This window comes from Ammospiza caudacuta, chromosome 5 (assembly GCF_027887145.1).
Source record: "Ammospiza caudacuta isolate bAmmCau1 chromosome 5, bAmmCau1.pri, whole genome shotgun sequence".
In the NCBI taxonomy this organism is placed as follows: domain Eukaryota; kingdom Metazoa; phylum Chordata; class Aves; order Passeriformes; family Passerellidae; genus Ammospiza; species Ammospiza caudacuta.
In genome coordinates this window covers 8,721,767-8,744,614 of record NC_080597.1, presented here as the reverse complement: position 1 = coordinate 8,744,614, position 22,848 = coordinate 8,721,767, and the positions used below count along the sequence as shown (strand labels likewise).

The 22,848-nt window shown below is 41.0% G+C and overlaps 1 protein-coding gene across 1 annotated transcript in view; it reads left to right on the top strand.

Moving 5' to 3' along the window:
* Positions 1 to 22,848, top strand: part of LOC131557769 (potassium voltage-gated channel subfamily KQT member 1-like) — a 400,618-nt gene that overhangs the window by 197,992 nt on the left and 179,778 nt on the right. The window contains exons 13-15 of the mRNA XM_058805223.1: positions 17,714 to 17,789; positions 21,322 to 21,416; positions 22,402 to 22,442. Of these exons, the coding sequence (XP_058661206.1) occupies positions 17,714 to 17,789; positions 21,322 to 21,416; positions 22,402 to 22,442 (212 nt within the window). The remainder of the gene's footprint in view (positions 1 to 17,713; positions 17,790 to 21,321; positions 21,417 to 22,401; positions 22,443 to 22,848) is intronic.

The window sequence follows — 22,848 nt, the reverse complement described above, 5'->3', positions numbered from 1 at the left end:
AGAAAAACTATTTCCAACTGCTGGCAAACACACTAATGCTACAAGGGAAAAAAGTATTTGGGCACACCTAAAAGATTCATGGTGATTAGTAAATTGCTGGAGTAAATTCCTAAACCTGAGCCCGTGCCCATAGCCCATCAATCTCTCTGTGCTCTTCTCTTGGCACTGGGCAGATGCTCAGTGTGTTCAGCACAAGCACCCTGAAGGATTTTGGCATCCAGAGGTGTGGGATTCCTGCAGAGAAGGCAGGGCAGAGAGCAAGCTTTGGCAACTGGCATTTGCAGGTGGTTGTGATGCATTAGGATTTTAGCCTTTATGTATTTTTCATATACTTGTAATCCTGCAATCCTTTATTTAGTGTGTAGCTCTAAAACCCCATAGCCTGTCAGCAACTGTTGCCCTGACTCAAGGACACCTTACTACCTCAGGCACCAAAAGTTATTAAAAAAAAGGGAGTTTAGGGTTAGCAAACTGGGGGTACATGGCTTCATTACCTGAAACTGTAATTGGAGGATTATGTAAAAGGACCAAGCTTATATCTGTGTGCAAAACTTGTGACCATCGTCCATCTTGGGTCTAGCTTCTGCGAGGTTTTTGGGTGATCAAGGTTTTATATTGAAGGTCTTTAATAAATACTCATTTTTATTCTCTTAATCTTGTCTAGGTTTTGTTTTAGGTAGCCACTCCAAGGTGTCAGTCAGGGCCAGGCAGTGTGAGCAGGGTGGGGAGCAGGGGCTGCAGTGAGGAGCTTTCTCCCATGGTAGCTGGGTCAGCAGAATGAGGTGTGAGTGTGAGCTGGGCTCAGGGCTGTCTGCAGCTGTGCTGAGCTCCTGGGAAAGCTGAGAGCTCCTGGGGACTCAAACTCACCTGACCATGGTCTTTGGGTGGGGTTTGGAGGGGAAACAGCTTTTCATGAAGACACACAGGAAAGTGCTGATGCTGTGCCTGTGATTTGGGGGCTGTTTGGAGCCTTCTTGAGGGAAAGCTGCTGTCATTTAAGGGAGTTTTGTGTCAGCAGAAATGGTGGAGGAGCTGCTACTGTGAGTGGCAAAAGCCATTGGGAGTCTCCAGGTGGGGCTGAGCTCCTGACTGAGGTTTGGGACACCCCAAGGAGTTCCCTCAGAAATAGATCTGGGACCACACATTGTTCTGAATGCTGCATTCATTTTCTGGCTTGTGAGTCAAATTTATTAACAATTTGTGTGCTTGGAGTTTTTTATGCTGGGCAGCACATCCTGCTCTCATTAGTGCTAATTGCTATAGGAAATATGCACATAATCTCCCATCCACTGCCATTTGCCTCTAACAGCATCAGCTTCTAGACAACAAAATTAAGACATGTATGTAATAAAAGAAAATGCCTACAACTTGACTTTATTCCACTTTAGATCTCAGTGTTTTCTAAAATGTGAAACTGCTTGGTATTAATCAAGCCAAGCTGGTTAAATTTGCCTTTTTGATATCTAAAATGGAACTCTGTTTTATAGCTTGAAAGATTGTTTTTTAAGAATATAAAGTTTTGAGAACCTTTGACTGATCTGTCGTAAAATATTTTACTGCAATTTCATTTTCCTGAACAAATATTTTTAGAACATTAACAGAAATTTATGGCATAAATTTCAAAGCCTATCTTATAATTTCATGTACAAATATTTTTATACGTGGTCCCAAGGAAGTTAAAAGTGTAATGTTTTTATAGAAAATATACAATACACCATATACTCTCCATACAGTATATATTATCTAAAATGAAGGAGGAGGGAAGTTTCTTTCAGTATCTCCCAGAAAATATCTTTAATTTAGAATACAGCTGATAAATGTTAGCAAACTGAAATTTTATTTTGTAGAACTGATACACCAAGAAACTGAAATAGAGAATTAAGAAGATGCTTTTGATGGAGATTAAAAAGCAAAACAGTGACTGCAAATTTAGGAACTCTGTGTGTTGTAGAGAGCAGCCTTTAGTCACTAAATCTTCTGTCCCACACATCATCTGTTCAAATTTATTGCTTTTCACAGTGAACAGTCAGAAGTTGCTACTTACAGAATATTTGGGGAGAAGCTTGTGGTGCAACTTAAACCCGGAGTTTAATCCTTGCTTCAAGCCCTCACCCTTCTATTGATGTTGTTAAAGCCTAGACCTGAGCTAAACTCCCTCTGACCCTCAGTGAGGAACGTGCCAATGCCCTGTGCTCAGCATAAGGAGATGAGTTCTACCTTGCATATAATGTAAATAGTATTTATGCAAGCCAGCTCCCAGCCAGCCAGTTCAAGTGCCCTCATTCTCAAATCAGCACGGGCTGTTTTCACTGCTAATTTGCCCTCCTGCCCTGCCAGATGCAGTTACAGCACTTGCTTCTCAAACCTGCCAGGCTTCCCCTGTTTTTTCACAAGCTGTCAGATGCCTGTTGTGGTGTTCCTGAGCTGAAGGAGTGAGTCAGGCTGAGGCTGAGCCAACACAAAGCTCTCCATGGCTGATGGGCAGGTCCTGCTCTAGCTGCACATCCCTCCCTCCCTGCTCTGTCCATCATCCTTGGGATCCAGCTCTGAGCCAATTCACAAAGCTGCATCAGTCTCACTTCAGTGCCCCAGAAAATCATGGAAAATATGATTCTGGGAGGGATTGAAAAACACCTGGAAGACAGCACAGTCATTGGTCACAGCCAGCATGGCTTCATGAAAGGAAAGTTCTGCTTGTCAAATCTGATTTCCTTCTACAACAGGGTAACCCATCTAGCTGATCCAGGGAAGCCAGAAGATGAACTTTTTTGGAATTTAACAAAGCTTTTGATGCTGTTTCTCACAGGATTCTTCTGGACAAACTGTCCAGCCCACAGCTAGATAACATGATGGGTGAGCAACAGGCTCACAGGTTGGGCACAAAGGGTGACAGTACCTGCGGTGACATCAGGCTGGCACTGATGGGGCTTCTGCAGGGCCCCATCATCAGCCCTTGTACTCTTCAACTTCCTCAGTAATGACTTGGGTGCAGCACCCTGAGGAATACTTGGTCAGTTTTCTGATGACATTAAACTGGGAGGAGCTGTGGACTCCCCCATGGCAGTGAGGCCCTGCAGAGAGACCCCCACAAATGGCGGGGCTGAGCAATCACCAAGGGACAGGGCCCGATCCTGGGCCTGGGATGGGGCAGCCCTGGATGCACAGACACACTGGACAGCAGTGCCAGGGAAAGGGACCTGGAGGGGCTCCTGGTCAATGGCCAGGTGGACATGAGGCTGCAGTGTCCTGGAGCCAGGAGGGACATCCCTGTCCTGGGGGCATCAGGCACAGCTGGGCCACAGAGGGATTGTCCCACTCTGCTCTGGGGCAGCCTCAGCTCGAATATTGTGTGGAGTTTTGGGTGCCACAATATCAAAGAGACATTAAACTATTAGAGAGCATCTAAAGGAGAGCATGAGGATGGTGAAGGGCCTTGAGGGAAAGCCGTGTGAGGAGCAGCTGAGGGCACTTGGTCTGTTCAGCTGGAGGGGGCTGAGGGCAGCCATGGCAGTCACAGCTTGTGCTGAGGGGAACAGGAGGGGCAGGCCCTGAGCTCTGCTCTCTGGGACCAGGGACAGGAGCTGGAAGAGCCTGAAGTACTGTCAACAATATAATGCCACTTTTCAAAGTGTTTCTTACTGTGTGACCAGGTCAAACACTGTAATCCATTGTGGGAAGAGTCTGAGGAGTTTTAATTCTGGTGCTGATTATTTCTTTAACATGCGTGTATGTTTATGGCTGGTTCATCTAACCAGGTGTTGGATTGTTATACAGTAAAAGTGTAGTGCTCTTGCTAGGAATTTGAAAGGAGATAGCCAAGGACTGTCCAGGAGAAATATTCATCATTACCAGGAGACATTAATGTTAATACGAAATCTACAGACTTGGAGGTGGGGGCAGCCTAATTCTGATTTTTGACAGGAATGCTCAAGTTTAACACCAGGTTATTCTTAAGGATTTCAAGATTTCAGATTGTGATTACTATTGAGTTTCTTTTAAATCAGAGCTGAACAGAATAATTTGAATATACCTCTAACTAGTAAGTCCTGTGATGTTGGGCAAGAGAAATAGCCCTAAACACTTTGAGGACCATTAACTTTAATTTTTGCCCGATGATGAAAGAATAGTCCAGGTGTTTTGTCTGGGCTTTACAGTATATTTCTTTAGTAGTGAGATGACTTTCATTTGGAAACATGAAAAGGTTCAAAATTAAGAAGTGCTGCTATAATGCACGCTTAATTCTTGAATGGAAAACATCTCACTTTACATCTCATTTCAGATTTTCAATGGCAAGTGTTATGGGATAGAGCAAAGCCTGCATTAAGTGAGCAGTTCCTTATTTTCTTAATGCATTTATGCTTCTGACATAGTCTGTAAAAGTAGTTGATGGCTTGTCTATTTTTGCCCCATGTAAGATATGAATGTGAAGTTTTGCTTCACAAACACAGAATTATCCCATGTAATGTTCACAAGAATAATCAGTCTGGCTCTCTTAATGAAATCAAACATCTACACCTTTTCTCAGTTATGTTTGTTTTTTTTCAGTACTGTGTAGAAATCTGACTTCTCACAGATATATCTGATTTGCCTGTCTCTCATTGAAAAATCCCAGTTTGGGCACACTCTTCTTTTTAAGGGTATATTTCACCTTTACTAATATTACATGACTCTATCAGTTATTAATGCAGTCAACTCATAAACACAGTTTAGGGGGTACTGGCCTTGGAAGAACTTTCCAGGAGACCAATATATCAAATCAGTTCTGAAGTTCCTTGACCTCAGGATAGAATTACAGGTTTATAATTTACTCAACACTTACATGACCCAGAGAACAAAGGATTGCCAAGTCAGTCAAAACTAAATTACTCCTGACCTTAAATTTGTCATTTTCATGCTATTAAAGCTATGGCTAAATCTCTCCTGAGAGTTTATTTTGAGCTTATAAATCAGGGTTTTTTTTATTATTTATATTCATAAATATTTTTCCATATTTATGCTCACTACCTAGAACTTTGCATATACTTTAGTGCATGTTTAAGTATTTTCTGAAATTCACCAAAGAGCTTAACTCATGGAAGTGAATTAAATGTGGTGTTTTATACATATATGTGTCTGTCTCCAAAATGCCCAATTTTCTTGTGATCAGTATGAAAATATGCAATAAAATCATGCAGAAATAATGAGGATAAATAACTGAAGAACACTCCCTGAAAAGAAACACACTTTTAATTGCATAATTGGGCTACCATATTGCAAATTTTAATGTTTAATATGGTTTGATACCTGTCCACAGCCTCTGCTCTCAGGGAAAGAACTCATGTACAGAATTACTTGGATGTGGGTTTGCAGAATCAAGCCCTTCATTAATTCTGAACAGATCTTGGCCTATGCAGGTATTTTTCCTCAGTCATTTGGAAAGTTAACTAGTTCCCCATTCCCTAGGTACTTCCATTAAAGAGCTATTTTGGAAGGTGTAGGAGAGGTGTGTAAACACTTCAGGGTTTCACTTTGCTGCCAGGAATGGAAACTGCACTTTCAAAACGCAACCTGAGGTATCTGAAAAACAGCACACAGGGATGATATATTTTTTTAAAACTTTCTGTGCATTTTCAAGTGTCTCCATAGTGTGTAAGTGTCCATTATCAATTATCTTGATGACACTTTATAATTTTGGGGAATTATCAGTTATCACTCAGACTCAACAGGTTCACCAGTACAGGTGATTATTCTACAGAGAACACATTTTAAAATAGGGTTGGGTAGAATAAAATGGTTTTATTTCCCCTGTAGTTCTCACAGCATGAGACTTGAAAACTTGAGAAAGGTTGAAGTGATGACAATAGGAATTTTAAGATTGGAAAAAGACCTTAAAACTTGAGATTATGAGTCTTCATGGTTAGAGGACTGGTAATAGGAGAGTTGAATTATGTAGTTAAATGTGAAGTAGATCATGCTCAAAACTGTTCCTGTCTGATTCCTGTTTTGTCAGCCTCTGCTTGGTGTCATGTGAAGTCAGGTACCTTTGATTCATGGAATGTTGTGTAAACGTGTGTTGATTTCTATCTGTTCTGGTTTGCACTTCTGCCCTGAGGTTTGCTTTGAGTTTCAGGTTTGGGCAAACTGAAATTGTCAAAGAAAATTCTCTTTAATTTGCAGCCTTTCAAGTGGTTTTGTTTCAAATCCATGCCAAACCTGAGATTTTGCATAGTTTCTTTTTGCATAATAGCCAAGCAAAAAGATAAATTGTGTCAAGCTCCTTTGGAATGGGGTTGAAGTTTATAGTTTTGTGAACTTTTAGAAAACTACACCTGTAATTCATTATCAAGCCAGCTCAATGTTGTGAGGACTTGTTGGAAGACAGCAGAATGCTGGGAGACTTCTGTGTAAGAGAATTAAATTAGAGGAGAAGAAGTACATTTTTACTTCAGCTCCACATGTACAGAGGGTCATGACCTATTTCACTTTTTGGAGCACTGAAATTTTGGGCTTGAGTACATAAATGCTTGAGCTGCTGCATCATCTCTACAGTAAGTTCCTTCAGATCCAGAATAAAGCCAGTTGCTCAAGAAGAAGACAAAACTGATTTGAGGCAATTTCTATATATCAGTTCCTTGGATAAAGAAAATAATTCCATATTAGTGGGACTACTGACAGCATCATTCTCAATTTTTATTTCATTCTTACACAGGGCTTCCAAGAGGAGTTCTGAGATTGTTGTCAGAGAACAATCAGTGGGCATGTGTCAAATGAAATAAAGATCCCCTTGTGATCTGGGGATTGCTTTGTTTGAACATATTTCTGTATCTAGATCTTAAAAACAGCCTTCAGCAGTGCTAACATAATTAATTGTTTATATCAAGTGTTCTAATTGCAGCCATTCAGGTGGTTAGCCACCTTAATGAGTGCATAATTATTTAGAAACACTTTTGATTGAAGTACTGGCATCCTCAAGGCCCAATTAAAAAAACCCAAACAAAACACACACAAAAAAATCAAAACCCAAAAGGCTGAGACTTTGAAGCACTAATAGCCATTATCCTGCTAATTAGCTCACCTCCTGCACTCCAGAGTAAATGGCTATCTTTTGCTTCTACCAGATACTCATTTGCTAATAACTTTCCATGAAAAAAAGAGCTGATGATCTTTCAAAAGAGGGGGAAAAAACACTTAAAAATGGAGTTTTTCCATGACAAAACTTTAGCGGGCAGTGGAAGTTTTATGAATTTAATTTTGTAACAGAGGAGTAAAAACAAAGCTCTTTTGATGCAGGCAGAATTCAGGACATTGTTATCAGTGGAAAATTGTCAAAGCTCATTTCATTATTTGAACTGAGTCTTCCCAGGATGATTTGCTGTTTCATGGGATTCATAGCATGGATATGTCATTCTTCAGTAGTATCCTGTAAACCAGTTTACATCTTTTCTGAGACATGTGGTCTTCATCCTGCAGCAGATGATGCAATGCAGGGTCTGTCTGCAGGGAAGAGTCCCAGTTACAGGGAGGAGAAAGGGCATAAACCAGGTAAAATGTATTAATTTTATAAGAGGATAAAATATTTTTTTTTTATCAAAAGTGCATTTAAAATGGAGGGGGCGAAATTTAAGCATATTATCATTTCAGGTTCAAATGCTTTCAGAATCTTTTGTTTTGTAATGACTTCTAAAATATTTTTCCTTTGTGTTAGGATGGAAACAAAGACAGGAAAATCAGAATTCCCCAGAGCACAAAGGCGCAGATTTCCTCACTTACATTGAAAACAGAATTTTTCCTGTTCTTTAATAGTAAGTCACAAGCAATTAATATATGAACACTTTCCTTCTCTTCATCCACTGGCTGAGCTAAAGGTCTGCCAGAAAAATAAAAATGCCAAGAGGATAGCATCTTTTCCTGAAAGTAAAGAAAAAAATGCACAATCTCTGAACAGAAAGAAGTTTCTCAATGAGTAAGTGAAATCTCTTGAAATAAGCAGCTCAGCAAAACTTCTGGTTTCAGTGATTGTTTTCACAAGTGATGCTTGCAATTTCTTCACAAGATATTTATTTCTATTGTAAACTATTGATAAGCACTGCATATTTTCAGTATTAGGCAAGTGAGACCTGTAGGATTTTTATGCATGTTCTTACATGAAATACAGAGTGGAAAAATAATACGTGTCTGTGGTCACGTAAAGTTCCCTCTGAGGTTCTATGACTATGATCACTGTTGTCTGCAAAACAGTTCAAGCACATTAATTTTTTTTTTCTTTTTAAAGATACATGATTTTTGTCTGGTTTTGAAGTGGCAGTTCCTCCAGTAGCAAAGCAATATCCTTTCTTGGCACAGGGGTTTGTAGAAACTGGCATTGGGGCTCAAAATGGGTTGTGATAGAAGTTTGCATGGACCTTGAGGGGATATCTGTGGGTTTGAGAAGACTTTGAAAAGGCAAATCTGCAGGTGATCAAAGAGGAGATCCCTTTGAGAACCAGTTTTCAAGGGGCTTTTCTGCTGGTATAAACTGGTTGTTGTGTCCCAATGCTCGATACCAAACATTAACAAAGAGCGAAGTAATTTTCTGTGAAGGTGGCAAGTTTCAGCCATTCACATCCCATAAGCAGCTACTCACAAACACCATTCTGTGTGTCCCCCAGCCTGTGTCCCAGCTCAGCATCCAGGTGGGATGCTCAGGATTTCTTGCCATTGTGTGGAGGCCCATGTAATTCTCTGCTGAGTGTTCATGCTGGGACATTCTCAGGATCCCAGGTGCCACCAAACCTTTTTTGCCTTTGGTAGCTGACAGTGACCAGGATCTTTTATTTCCTCTGTGCTCTGACACCTCTGGGAATGATTAGGTTTTATTTCCTCTACTCTGTCTTCTTACCAGAGTGTCTAAAAACTCCAGCCCTGTTCTGTACTGTCCTACCATCACCTCTTAGTGGTCTTTTTCAGTTCTGACTGAACCTGTTCCTTTGTGTTCCTGAACTGAGTATTTTCCAAAGTTGTTCATAATTGTGCTGTGATGTTCATGCACCTGCCACCCTCACAGGGCTTTTTTTGCTGGTGTTCCCTTTCTAACACTTCCACACACAGACCTTCCCATTCATTCTCCATTCTAGCCAGTCTAAGCCTTTCCATTATGAGTTTCTGTAATTACTGGTAGCATGATTCAAACCACAGGCAGAAAAATAATGAAAAAAAAAAAAAAAGTAGGATTTCAGTCTCCCCTTGCAATTCCACAGAGGGCAGTACTGTACTCTCTCCTCCCCACACCAGAGCCTGGTTTCCCTGCCAGGCCATGGGCTGTGCATCTGGCACCCCTGAAGGTCCCTGGAATAAAGATAGGCCTGGAAAAGGCTAAAATTGCTCTGCTACTCCAGTTGGAGAGAGGAGCCTAGAAGCTGAATACTGACAAATTAAAATAAAAAATAAGGCACTTTTTAACAGTATATAAAGGTCTTTCTATCAAGGCCAGTTGCCTTTCTGGAAAGTTACTTTAGTCCTACACAAGGGTTTTGGCTCAGGGTAAGGGCAGCTGTGTGAAATGTAATCCCCTGCACTGTTGAGCAGGTCACATTTATGATCTAATGGTCCTGTTTGGCTTCGGATGCTCTGGGTGTCTTGCATTGCCAGGATCTGGTGAACAGGGAACTGATTCCTACATGGATTGCTCAGGTGCTCAGAGGAGGAGCAGGGCAGGTAGGGAGGGGAGAATGCTTTGGAAAGCAGCCTCTGCTCAGGGCTCAGTGACTTGGCAGTTTATCCCAAGCTGCAGACCAGTATCCCTTGTTTCTTATCACCATTAAGGGATAAACATATTATCACTACTATTTTTTTTTCTTTTCCTGCTGACTCATTCTATTAATAAATTACAACTTCATTTGGGACTGCTAATTGCTTTAAAATCCCCATGACAGCTCCACGAGTTAAACAGGTTTTACACCTATTTTATAGACATATAAACTAGAGCACAGCCAGGTAAAAGAACTTGAAAAAGATCACCAGGAAACAGAGGGGCCAGTCACATCAATCAGTTCAAGAAACCAGGAGTTGTGTTTCCACAGCCCCTGCTGCAACTACTAAATCACAAGAACTACTAAGGAAAGATCCTGCCAAAAGCCGCTGGGTTTTTGTTTTTTAAAACCACAAGAAGCAGTTTGGGTTATTCCACAGGGTCTCTCCCTTGCACTTGGTGCTCATTAATTAATTTCATATTTTTTAAAAGAAATGCGAAGCCTTGGGCAGCCCAAAAGGCATTGAAGTTTTAATTCTCAGAACTATTCCCTAACTTGACTGTTATCCAGTTCCTATTCAGGCAAGATAGGAATTAAGATTAATGACCCCAAACAAACTGGTATTTCAGAGAATCAGCCTTTGCCAGGCATTATATTCTCATGACAGAAAATCATTGAGGCATAAATACAGCGCTCAGTCATTGGTGTATATTAACAACACCACGTTGTTCCCATAAATGCTGAATACAGAGAGGAGGAAAATGAAGTCCTAAAGTTAATTAATTTTGGTTGTGGCATGTTTTTTAAAGTGAGCAAACCAGAACCTGTGGAATAAGGCAGAGTTGCACAGATGTGAAGGCTATTCAGATTCCAGAAAGGTGTCTCTGGGGAGTTGTTTGGACTTGGTGATGGCTGTCTCTGCAGTGTCTTTTAGCAGCTAGATGGTATGTAGGCATTTTTTAAAAGATGAATTGATGAAGATCAAGTTTTAAGGAGAGAGAATTAAAAAAAAAAATAAATTACTTGGCTGCTAGGATCAGTGAATATTGTAATATGTGGGATAAAACATGTCATTATCTGCCAGTATCTGTCCACATCCCAATAAGGGGTTCGTGGTTTAAGGGTGTTTTCTAAGCAAATGAGAGCTGGCGTGGAGACAGGAGTCTTTCACCTATCCTGGGACCAGCAGTAGTGATGGTCAGAGCTAACACAGGAAGTTATTGTGGCAATTTCTAGAAGCTGTTTGCTCAGAAAAAAAAGGAAAAAAAAAAGAAAAAAAGAAAATCTTTCTGTGTTTGCATTTCCACACTGAAAAGACATTCCTATGACATCATCTTGTTTGTTCTGACATTGCAAGAATGGAAGAAATAAAATGGCAGAAAAGAGACCAGGGACTTTTATTTTGCTGCCAACAAAAAATAGAGGAAAGATGTAACCACAGTATCCAATGGCTACTTTAATTCCCAGAGACAGTTCAGCAGATGAGTTGTTGTCCAAGGGCAGTTGGGCTCCCAGACACAAGAGCATTCTGTAGTAAGCTTAATTACTCACTTTAATTATGCATTTTAATTAGCAGGGGACCAACACAGTGCTTTTCTCCCACTTTCTCAATAAACCCACTTTGTAATATTACAGAACAAACTTGTAACTGAAAACTCCAACTGTCTGCAGTTGAGAAAAACAACTCCAAGTCCAGGGGCTTTTCTTCTTCATGAAATCACATTCAATGAGCAGGTCACATCCACCTCTGAGCATTTTCAGGAGCTTTTTGCTTACTTTATTCTGTTCCTGGACAACATGAAGAAATCACTCTGTGCTGCTGCTTCTCCCAGTGGTGTTTCCTTTGCCAGTATATTGTCTGCCCTGTTGTTGCCTCTAAACATGTCCTAGTTCTTCCTCTTCTGGTAGTTTGCCCTCAGAGCTGTTGTCCTGTCTTCCCTGCCCCTAAATTCCCTGCTGTAGGAAATCTGCTTTGTTTCCCCTTCACTTCAGGGAAGGTCAGGTTAGAGGGGCAGGTAGAAGTAGAGGCAGCTGTGTTCTGAAATGAACTCAGAGGCAGCACTGTATGTGGGGTGGGTGGGTGGGTGAAGACAGCAAATGCCACAAAATCTTCAGCAAAACAACCAGATCCCAGAAAGCAGCCCCTCACAAGCTATACTCTCTCACAAGCTGTGCTCTCTCACTTCTGTACTTTTTCCTACCCAGGACTGTACCTGCAGAGGAGGGATTTGCAGTCTGCAGCATTCCTTCACAAACTGAGGCTGTCAGCAGAGCCTGGTGAAGCCAAAGAGGCCTCCAGGCTGCTCTGTTCTGAGAGAAGCCAATCCTAATTTATTTGTAGCTTTGAGCCAAACACAGGTTTGAAAAGGTTCAGGTGAGGATATAGTTACAATAGAGGTGAGGTAGATTTAAGGTGGAGTGGTGATTAGGAATAAAGGGAAAAGTAAAGCTGTGCCAAAATTTTCTGAAATGTTCCCTCAGGTTTCAGTACAAATAGCATCTTATATAATTTCCATCATGTAAGGGGTGGAAATGCTCCAGAAGTGTCTGTTCTTTACAAGGCTTTGATGAAATATTACAAGGCTGGAAACCTCTCGTGTTATATTTCTGTTGTGCTTCTCTGCTGCTCCTGGCCTGGGATGAGCTCTGGAATCAGGATCATTGCCTGACAGTTCCAGGTGTTTGCATGTCAGACTCAAGCTGCAACCTTCTCTTAACTCCTGTGGTTTAAAGAGCTCAAGGCATTTTGTCTGGCTTGGCTTGGCTGAAGGCAATAATATTTTCATTTATAGGGAAGGTGTTTTTTTTTTAAATTTGGATATTGCAGTTTCCCTTAGTTTTAAAACCACATTATATAAGATCCTTTCCCTTGTGATGAGAGCCATTTTGTGTGACTTCATATGGCCAACTTCTTCATCTGCCTGCAAAAAGCTCTCTAATTTTGTCTTCTTTCTGATTCCTCTGCTCCCACCCTTCTTGTCCCTTGTTTTCCATGCAAATAAGATTTCCTTTAAATTTTACCAATGAAATATCAGCCCATTTGAGATAATTGCCCATGGGGAAAAAATTAAAAGTTCAGACTAGGAATCAATGTTCTTCCTGGAAACAGAGCTGGAAAGTGAATAATCTTAATCAAATGTGATGGGAAAGCAAAAAGGCAGATGGAGGGCTGAGTTCTCAAGTAACTTCTGTACATTTCAGTTGCCATCACTGATTTAGTCCCTGGTTTTGCTGCCTTAGCAACTAATGCCAAGTGGACAGCTCCAGAGCAGATGATGCTGTTTGTTACTCTGGGCAGGAGTTACCAACCATCCAGGGACCAGTATCAAAACAGAGTTAGTGTGACTCTCTATGTGTTTTCCTGCTAAGCCATGAAAATCTGACAAATGAATGAAGCTCAGCAGTAACCCACATATTGTGAGTGTGTATCCTCAAACCAGTTTTGCCAATTGGGACAGAGAGCTATAATTGGCCTTGCTGAAGTGGCCTTTGTTTTCCACAGCTCATGATGTCACACTGAGTAACTCCTCTAATGCATGACACCTGAATAAACTTCAGGAAAACCAGTGTGGAATGCACATTCCACTATCTGCAGCCACCCTGCAGCCCAGCCTGGGCAAAGTCCCTTCCCTGATCCCTACACTGAAGTCAACTCTAATGATTGAAAAATGCTGCTGCACTGAAAATGCATCCCACTTATCAGGCTTGTTTGGAGACTTGAGCTGGACCTCAGCATGGCCTGCAATAATTGTAATTCTGCCTGGCTTTAGGTATTTAAGTATCTTTTTTCACTTAAAATATTCCCAAGCACATTAGGCTGGAAGTTATCAGATTCCATGAAGAAGAAAAAAACGAGTACATCTGAACTGGTCAACACCAGCTTTTAACAAACAGAATGCCATATCAAAGAAAGATTATAAAAACATCCCACTGGGATAGTTTTTACAGTTCCTTCGGATTGCATCATCTCTATTTTCTCCTCTGGTTCAATTATTTCCAACAAAAAAGAAAATGTTTGGCTTCTTTGGCTCTAGCTACAGCCTTCCTGCAGTTAAAAAAAAAAAAAAAAAAGAAAAAAGAAAAAAACAGGCAGTCTTAAATACATCCAAGTGTTTTAACTGAAAGTGATGCCTTTCAGTGCTGTCTGAGCCCTGAGCAGAGGAGCAAGCCCAGCCTGCAGTGGCCCTTGGGCTGTCCCACCAGGCTCTGCACCCACACAGGCATAGCCAGAGCCTGCAGGGGGGATTCTGAGCCAGTCCCCTTCCCCAGCCCTTCCAGAGAAGCTGCCAAGTGATCCTGAGCATCCCCCCAGGGTGGAAACTGTGTGAACATCCATGGATCCATGGTCCAAGACCACCACCCCCTCCCCTTCCGCCCTGCCCTACCACAGGCACAGCCCAGGAGCCAAACTAGGAACAACTCCTTGTAATTTAGGATAGTTGGGAGCCCTTTTAAAATTGAGCATCCTGCTGAGAAATCCTTGAGCAGAGAGGTGAGGAGCACACACTGCCTTGGGTCCTTTTGAAGACACCGTTGGAGATGATGTCAGTACAATTTATAGATCCAAGGATATGTTATTTCAATAGACATTTCATGGTATCCATTATGTTACAGATGTTGCAAGGTTCAATTATTAATTTATGTGCTCATAACTTTCCCAAAGCCAGATCACTTCTGTTCAAATTTCATTTTGTTCTCCTTTACAAAGTGTTGTAAGGGAGGATTTTGACAAAACGTTATTTCCTGCTATTTAGGTTAAAAGATGGAAAAGCATGGAAGTGCCAATAAAGCTCTGATTATATTCTTTTGAGCATAACACACAGAAAAAAACAACTCAGCCAATACTAACCACTCACCCCCCTCAGTGTGGACTCCATCCTTATGAGGAGAGCTTAAGCTTGGGTTTCTGGGTAGATTTTGAAAAATAATTAAATGTTTGAATGAGCTGGAAAGCATCTCCTTGTGTGTGTGTGTGTGCCACTGCCCCCTGGTGCACAGAGGAAGGAGAGTTTGGCTGCTCTGTAGGGACAGAATTGTGGGCACCCACCCACCCACTGCTGTTCCTGCCCAGAGCAAGGGCTCAGGTCCTGCTCTTTGGGAGCCAGGCTATGAAAGGAGTTAAATCCTCACCCCCGAGGGAGTTAGAAACCACAATCCCTGTGTAGATCTGTCCCCTTCTGTATTGTTTCCATAGAAAATGCCACATGGAAAGAGTGTGGGGTCAGTCACAACCCCTCAGGCTGTTGTCTCATCAGCTGCTTATCCTAAAATATCTAGGAAATTTGCAGCAAGTGGTGCTGTGCTCCTGCTGAGCACCACCAAAGCAGGGCCCTGAGCATCTCTGATCATTTCTTCTCTCCTGGTGGATGTTTCTGGCACATGACAGACCCACACCTTCAAGCCTGAAAGAGTTTTGCCCAAACCAGGGGTTTGGGATAAAACACAAAGTTTAGCAGGGTAGATATGTTGGGCTGCATTCAGGGATAAATGTCACCTGGTCAGTAATAGTTGTAATTATCTATTGTGGATATTAATGGTCAGAAACTTATGAAAATCAATTAAAATCACCAAAAAAATTGTCTATGATCACACCCACACTACCCCAACCTCCCATCAGGAGGATAGTTCTGGTTGCTGTACAGAACAGGAATTTATCGCATCTGGAGCTGCTGTGCTCCCTGGGGATTTATTGGGACAATTAAGATGACTTATCCAAATGTCTCAGTCTATGGATTTGCACCTTTTCATGTTATTTTTCCATCAAAGTCAGGTTTCACACATTTCTGACTCTCAGTGACCATCAAATCTGAGCAGTCACTTCTATTTCAGAATTTTCTCCCAGTGAGACTGGTGTGAGTTTTGCCAATTGGAACATGATGATATCAAGTGCTCTGGAATGAACAGTTGGGTGACCTTCTTAGCTGTATTTGACAAATAAATTACTTTTCTCTCTAAAAATGAGGCCTGTTCAGCTGTGCATCAAGTCCCAAGAGTTCAGTCTCATTGTTTTGAAAACTTTGGTTTGATAACACAATGGAAAAAGTTCTGTAGCCCTGATTTGTGCTGAAGGGGGGAATTAGGATGAAATTACTGCCTTGGTTTGGTTCCATCTCTGACTTATTTAAACTTGTCTATTTAAGCCTGTTTAAACAGTGCCTGAACTATCTCATATGGTTTAGCCTAATAAAAAAACCCTCAATATGAAATTTTATATCATTTATTTCTAAGGGATAATTTCAAGTTTTTATCTTAACTGCTACACAGGGGAGGATAGGCTAACCCCTAAACCTTAAACTGTGATTTTTTTGGTGGTTATTTAAAAAAAAAAAGTTGTAAAGGCTGACAAAGATTTCTTTATCAATTCTGTGCCATTTGCAAGCAGAATGTCATCTCTGTTCTAGTCAGCAGCCACAGGAGCTCAGCTGGGGCCCTGCATGTCAAGCTGAGAGCTTTTTTTCCACCATAATAAAGGTCCTGCAGGCTAAACTGCTGCTAGCTCATCAGTGACACTTGTGAAATCCCCTTGATGGGCTTACACAAATGTAAAGATTCCTCCTCAGCAGTGCTGCTGATGGTGCACAACAAAGGTAGCTCTTCAGTCATGCTCACCCTGCTTTGTCTCCTGTGTGTTTGCATGTGTGAGCGTATTTTTGTGGAGATCTGCATGATATACACAGATAAATGAAATATGGGCATATAGGCAGGACAGACAGCTGTTTATGCATTTATGTAATGATATTCTGGGACTTGAAGTGAAAAGAGCAAGCAAAAGCTACTGAAAGCTTATTTTAAAAGCCTGTGGCTATGGCATCTTCACCCAATCAGAAGCTCTTAGGCACAGTGTGGGATTATTGGGGTACCAGGAGTTGGACTCAATGATCCTGATGGGTCCCTTCCAGCTCAGCATATTCTAGGATAAGCACTCTTTTCCCCAAAGAATAATTATAAAAATGAATTAGTATGCTAATTCTTACAACACAGTCCCTGCTTGTTTATTTCCTTCAATTTGAAATAATCCACTGTAACCTTTCCACTTTTTAAAGACTGTCTCTAAACTGTGGCACCCAAGTAGGTGGTCAAGCCAATACTTCCTTTTCCCCAGCCAGACACACTGGGAAGAGGCAGCAGATTGTGTTTTCAGGAGATTCTTGCTGGAAAGCTTTCCTGGGATTATCATCACATGTCAAGGATGATGTCCATATAAAACATAGATTTCCCAACAATTCAACTTCCTTGGAAAGAAAATTTTGTTTTCTTTAGTTCACTTATTTTGAATGAATAAAGGAGTCCATGGGGAAGGAGTCAGTCCTTCAAGAAAATACTCGTTCTTATAATTAGCATGTTCCTGCTTCCTTTCTACCCTGCCAAAATTCACCATAAAGAAGAGGTGTGGTAATTAATTGCCTGCCAAGTGGCACAATTAATGTTCTGCAAATGCAGGATCCTCTAGGTGAAGTGATACAGCTGAGTTATAAAATGTCTCATTCTGTGTTTGGATACCAGTACAGACACACACAATGTGCTGAGAGGATGTGTTGTATTCATTTTTATTTGCTTTTATTTTAGGACACTGATTTTTCTTTCCTTCAAAGTACTTTTTGAAGGACTTAATTTCTGTGCAATAGAGCTCACGGGCAAACACTCAGTAAATGCAAAATAAGGAATGCATTCATGGTTCTAAAAACATTAAATATTCTTGAAACTGATGCCAGTTGTGTGCATTGACAGTAATCCTGTCTAATCCCTTCCACATGTATTATCTTTGTACACCTGCTTTCATTGTCTCACTTATCAGTTTTGAATACTTAGAACCACAATTTGCAGGAAGGCAAAGCAGCAGAACAAAGCATCCACACACTCACAGCTTGCTACACTGCAGTTTTGCATTGTAAAGATAAAACACAGTTGTACATTTCGGTGCTCGGAGTCAACATCTTCCATTGAGACATTTTTCCTCCCTCCTGCCCCCCCAGCTGATGTCTGTCTGTGTTTGTGTTCCTTGGCAGACTGACTGAAGCACACAGAACAGCTGTGAAAGTCATCAGGAGGATGCAGTATTTTGTGGCCAGAAGGAAATTTCAGGTAAGCAGCAGGATTGATCCCAAGCGCATCTCGTGAGCTCGTGGGACATTGAAGGTGCTCTCAGAGGGGACTTGGCTTGGTGAAGGTGGCTGTAACAAGTCAAAGGTGTTTTTGAGATTCGTGGGCTCACACCTTTTGTGGATTTTTTAATATCAGTGATCCATGGATGTAGTATGCTACAAACTCCTGACTTTGAGGAGTCAGCATCATTATTTTTACTAGTCATTTTTTACTGCACTTGGTTTTTGGGCTTCTGCTTGTTTAACTGTACTGACCAATACATACCCATCCACTAGCAGAAGTGAAGAAAAACACTGGTGTTGGGGTGAAAAAACCTCTGTCAGGGTGTCTGCAAAGATGAAGAATGTTATCAATCATCTGATCAATTAGGGAATGTTCAATTCCATGCTGTGTATGGCTGACAGATCAATAGGCTTCACTGATGAGTACTGTGGGTGCAAAGTTGCTTTCCCAGGTGTGACTCATGTCTCCAAATGTATTTCCCAGAAAGGGACCTCATAGGCCATATTTTATAAAATTGAGGAGCATCTGCTCTCTGGAAATTTGCTGTCTTTATGAAGTGCTCAGTTAATTTTCTCAATCGGGTTACAAAGTGCTCAAACTGAATGTGCTACATTGAAAATACTGTTTCATTTTGCCTGCTTAGTGAGACTTTTTATGATAAACCTTGTTTGGGATGTGATCCTGATATCATCATTCTCATCATCCATGGGCTGGAAATGCCATGGAAATGAAAAATTAACTTCTGGACTGATTTTCAAAGCCTTCATTATTTCCATCTCAAGGTTCATGCTTTTTTTTGTTCAAGAGGATGCACTGCAAGTTAATGGCCTTTCATAATCCTTTTGAAGAGGTTTTAAGAAAATAAATCAAAAAAACCCCTACATTTCAGGGAAGTTTGATTAGAGCTGAGCACTTAAATGCATAGAAGTATAGAGTATAGAAGCCTGAGATAAGATCCCAACATTCAAAAGACTCTAAATTAGGGCAGATAGAACATTTTATGTATTTCCTAATTCCATGCAGACATGTATCTTCAGATAACCCTATCTTTTCAAATAAGACTAGGAAAAGTCAGTTTGTTAAGCTAGCAGAAAACAGGAGAGCAGGATTATATTATAAATATACCAGAGAGATAAACACTATGGGAAATTAAAAAAAAAATAAAAAAGGAAGAAGAAAATAGGGACACTAGTTCTGTAAAATAAAATCAGTTTCTAAATGAATTAGGATAAAAATTAGGATATTTCAAACCACTAGAGACCTAATGTTCTGGAGCTGTCAGCTAGTGGCAGTCATGCCAAACCTTAAAAACTGAATTTCATCAATTTATGGAGAGAATTCTGTGGGTCAGTGACAGGGTAGAAGAAGAAGAAGGAATAATTTTTTGTTTCTTCCTTTCTTGGGGCCATGAAATAGAGTTTATAGAACTCTCCATTCTAATTAGATTTTGGAAGTTCAAAGCTGGGTAGTATTATTTAGTTTTGCATGCTGAATGTGGAATACTGAGCTGAAATGGCCAGGATTTGGGATTATGAACAGAATGAAAGTCAAAGGAGTTGTTCAAGTGCTGCATTTATTACACTTCTCTGGAAGCCCATTACCTCCTGGCTTCAGTTGTATCATTCTAGCATTTCCTAATAAAAACATGACAGGGGATTGTGCCAAAGTTTGGCAGGACATAAGATGCCCAGATCTAAATCTTTGTGGAAAAAGAGGAGGGGAAAGAGGTAAAAGCTGGAGGGACTTTTTTACTCAGCTTCAGAGAGGACTCAGGCAGATTGCAGCACTTTGCAACTGTAGGAGCTGATGGTTTGGTAAAAGGGATAACTGTCAGAGGACTTCTTTTGAGGGGGAAAAGAAATTTCACTGGGAAAGAGTAGAATTAATTATGCACATAGTAGCTCGTTGGGGAGAGGGGAGGGAAAAGCTCCCCGGCACATCCAGGCTCTGCGCCATGCTTGGTGTTTAAATAGAGAGTGTCCAAAGGAAAGGACACGGGATTTAGCCAAAATGCTCTCCAGGCACCCCCCCCAGTCCATCTAAAGAGTGATACTGGCATTGCTTCTCGGGGTGAAGACAATAGGCTGCTTTTCTGGCCAGAAATAGTGATGTGTCAGCGTCTGCAAAATGTGGAGCTGGGGAAGGGGGAGAAAGAAACCCGACCAAAAACCGAACGATGAGCTGAAAGCTGAAACCTCTCTCCCCCACAAAGCCTCTGCTCCCAAATGCACTCAAATGCACACACACACCTTCAAAGCCACAACTCTTCTGAAAGTATTGGTGCAGGTATATACTGTGTGCAGGGAAGGAATTTTGTCACGAAGAACTCTTGCTTCTTCATTCACTTCACAGGATTTGTTTCCATTCCAGTTCCATGCTTTCATTTGAAATTTCTAGGATTGTGTGGCAGCCTTCCAAGCATGACTCCAGCACATACTGTAGGTGTTCAATGCATGTGTGCAGTGGGGCATGCTAATGGCTCTGGCTGAGGCTGTGACAGAGTGCAAACAGACAACAAGATGACTAATGAGCTGTTTTCAGTAATTTTCAATTACTAGATTTGCAGTTTACCTTTGCTTTTTTTCTCCCCCCCTTCTTTTCTTGAGTCAGAGCCAAAAAGGGAGACATTTTGCCCCACATTTCCCATAAGGGTTCTCAAAATGCTGGTCTTTCCAACAGGCCATGATTTGCATTGATACCTCCCCACACATGTTGATTTTACTTGCTAAAATTTCACTGTGCTGCACTGTTTATAACCACATCACTTTCTGCAAATTCTCCAGACTTGTTTTGAAAATTGGCCACAGTAGTTGCAGCAAGAAACCAAAGCTTGGCAGAAGCACCTTGATTCTCATTAGGATGGGGAATATAGCTGGGCAGGTGGAAGTGTTTTCACTCTCTTGCAATTTTTTTATCTGCCTTTTTTTATTTTAATTGCACCTTTTTTCCCTGATCTCAAAGGTATCACGAAAGACAAAGGATGACAAACAAAACCCACGTGCGGCAGTCTCCTGACTTATGCAGAGCATCTGTCTTCCCTGTTCCTCAAGCAGCAATATTTCTGTCACCAGACATCTCTGCTCTTCAGAGATGTTTGATTCTGGGTCCAAGTGCTCTGACTTGGGCCAATCCCTGGGGTTCAGTCCCCTGACATTATGATTAACACATGGCTTTGGAATGAGCCAGGAGATACTGCACATGGGAGTCCCAGATAAATTATCCATCCTGGGTTTGTGTTTCCCAAATACACTGTGAAGGGCTAATATTTTGCTCAGTATGGAGTAACATGAAGACATGACTCTAACTGACAGTAATGGGAATCATTTGGCTCCGTCTCCACAATATTCACTCCCACAATGGCTGCAGGGGTTTTTTTTATTCATTACAACAACTGTTGTAAAATGGCAGGCGAATGGGCAGATAAAAAATAGAATGAAGGTCTGTCTGAAAGAGAAATCCAGTTTGGCCAATGCTCACCTTTCAACTTGCTGCCTGCCTCCTTTCCCAGCAAGCTCGGAAGCCGTACGACGTCCGTGACGTGATTGAGCAGTACTCCCAAGGACACCTCAACATGATGGTTCGCATAAAGGAACTTCAAAGGAGGTAGGCCCTGTCTACCTCATGAAATATCTGATTCCTCCAGTGCCAGCTGGCTTTAGGAGAGATGTGTTCTTAATGAACAGTAATTGTCCAAAATTGCAAGCACAACAGGGAGCACAATATCTGGAGGATTTAACTTGGAGCCATTTTTAACCCTTTTTATGACCAAGTTTACAATTACTCTTTATTCTCCTCTCCTTTTTCTCCAAGTGGAATTAAAAGAAATGAAGGTGCATGCTGTGAAGTTTATAGTGTGATCCAAGCTTCTCTGTCCTCTTCTTAGAAAAGGAAAACTTTTCAAATAATGATTTACCTTTCTGTTTCCACTCTGTGGTTCTCCACAACTGAAAGAAATCTGTTTCGCTTGTGCTGCACTATCTGGAACTTTTCCCTGTCCACATTCCTCCATGCACATGCTTTCTCCATGTTTGGGGTTTGCAGCTGAAATATTTTGCCGCAAAACTATTCTCTTCTGTTTCAGCACAAAGTGCTTTTCTCTTTACAAATTAATGCTGTGGACTGGGACACCAGAATGAACTCCCCTGGCCCTTAAATTAAATGAAAAAAAAAAAAGTCCTATTGAATGGAATCTACTGTGTCAACATATACAGATATTAAATCCGCCTGCATGAGGCTCTAGGAATAGTTACAAATGTTATTAAGAAGTCATTCTGTTTGTATAGTCTTTGTTATTAGATTACATAGGACACAGGAGAACTATGTTTTAGTTACAACTTGAAAGTCTGAGAAATATTAGTACTCATGAAAATAGCAATAATAATATGGTTTGATTTTGGAGGAAAAACTTTTAAAGAGCTAAACTGCTGACTGTGTGTGCAGAAAGTCATGCTAGTCTCATGTTTTTGCTTGTTTTGGTTTGGGTTTAGAGCTACTGTAAATTCTCATGTAAATTGTGCTCCCATGCTTAGCAACGGAGTTTAAGTTGTTTGGTAATTGCTCTGCTGGTAATTTTCTGTTTGCTTCTCAGGTTGGATCAATCCTTGGGAAAGCCAGGTCTTTTCCTCCCAGGTATGGTGACTGCATTTTATGCAAAATTATTATCTTCATAACTTTGGGAAAATACCCTTGGCTACAGTAATGTGGATTTATAATGCAGGCAATCATACATGAATGTGATTCTGTTAATAAGCCCTAGAATGCCTGTGTAAAGAGAAATACTTTTCATTCAGGTGATAGGGGAGTAAATGGAAATTAAGAATAAATGTTAAAATGTATATTAGAACATGATGAGATGGAAATATCCTGAGGGAAATCCTTCTACAAAAATAGTCCTTCTAAATCTTTTGGTCTGGATGTGGGATTACAATATATGTTTATTCCACTTAAAAAGGTTTCTTCCTTCCTGAACTCATGTCCCATATCCACAACTGACTTGGAGCACAACTGAGTGTGGCAAAATAATTGCAGAGCCTCC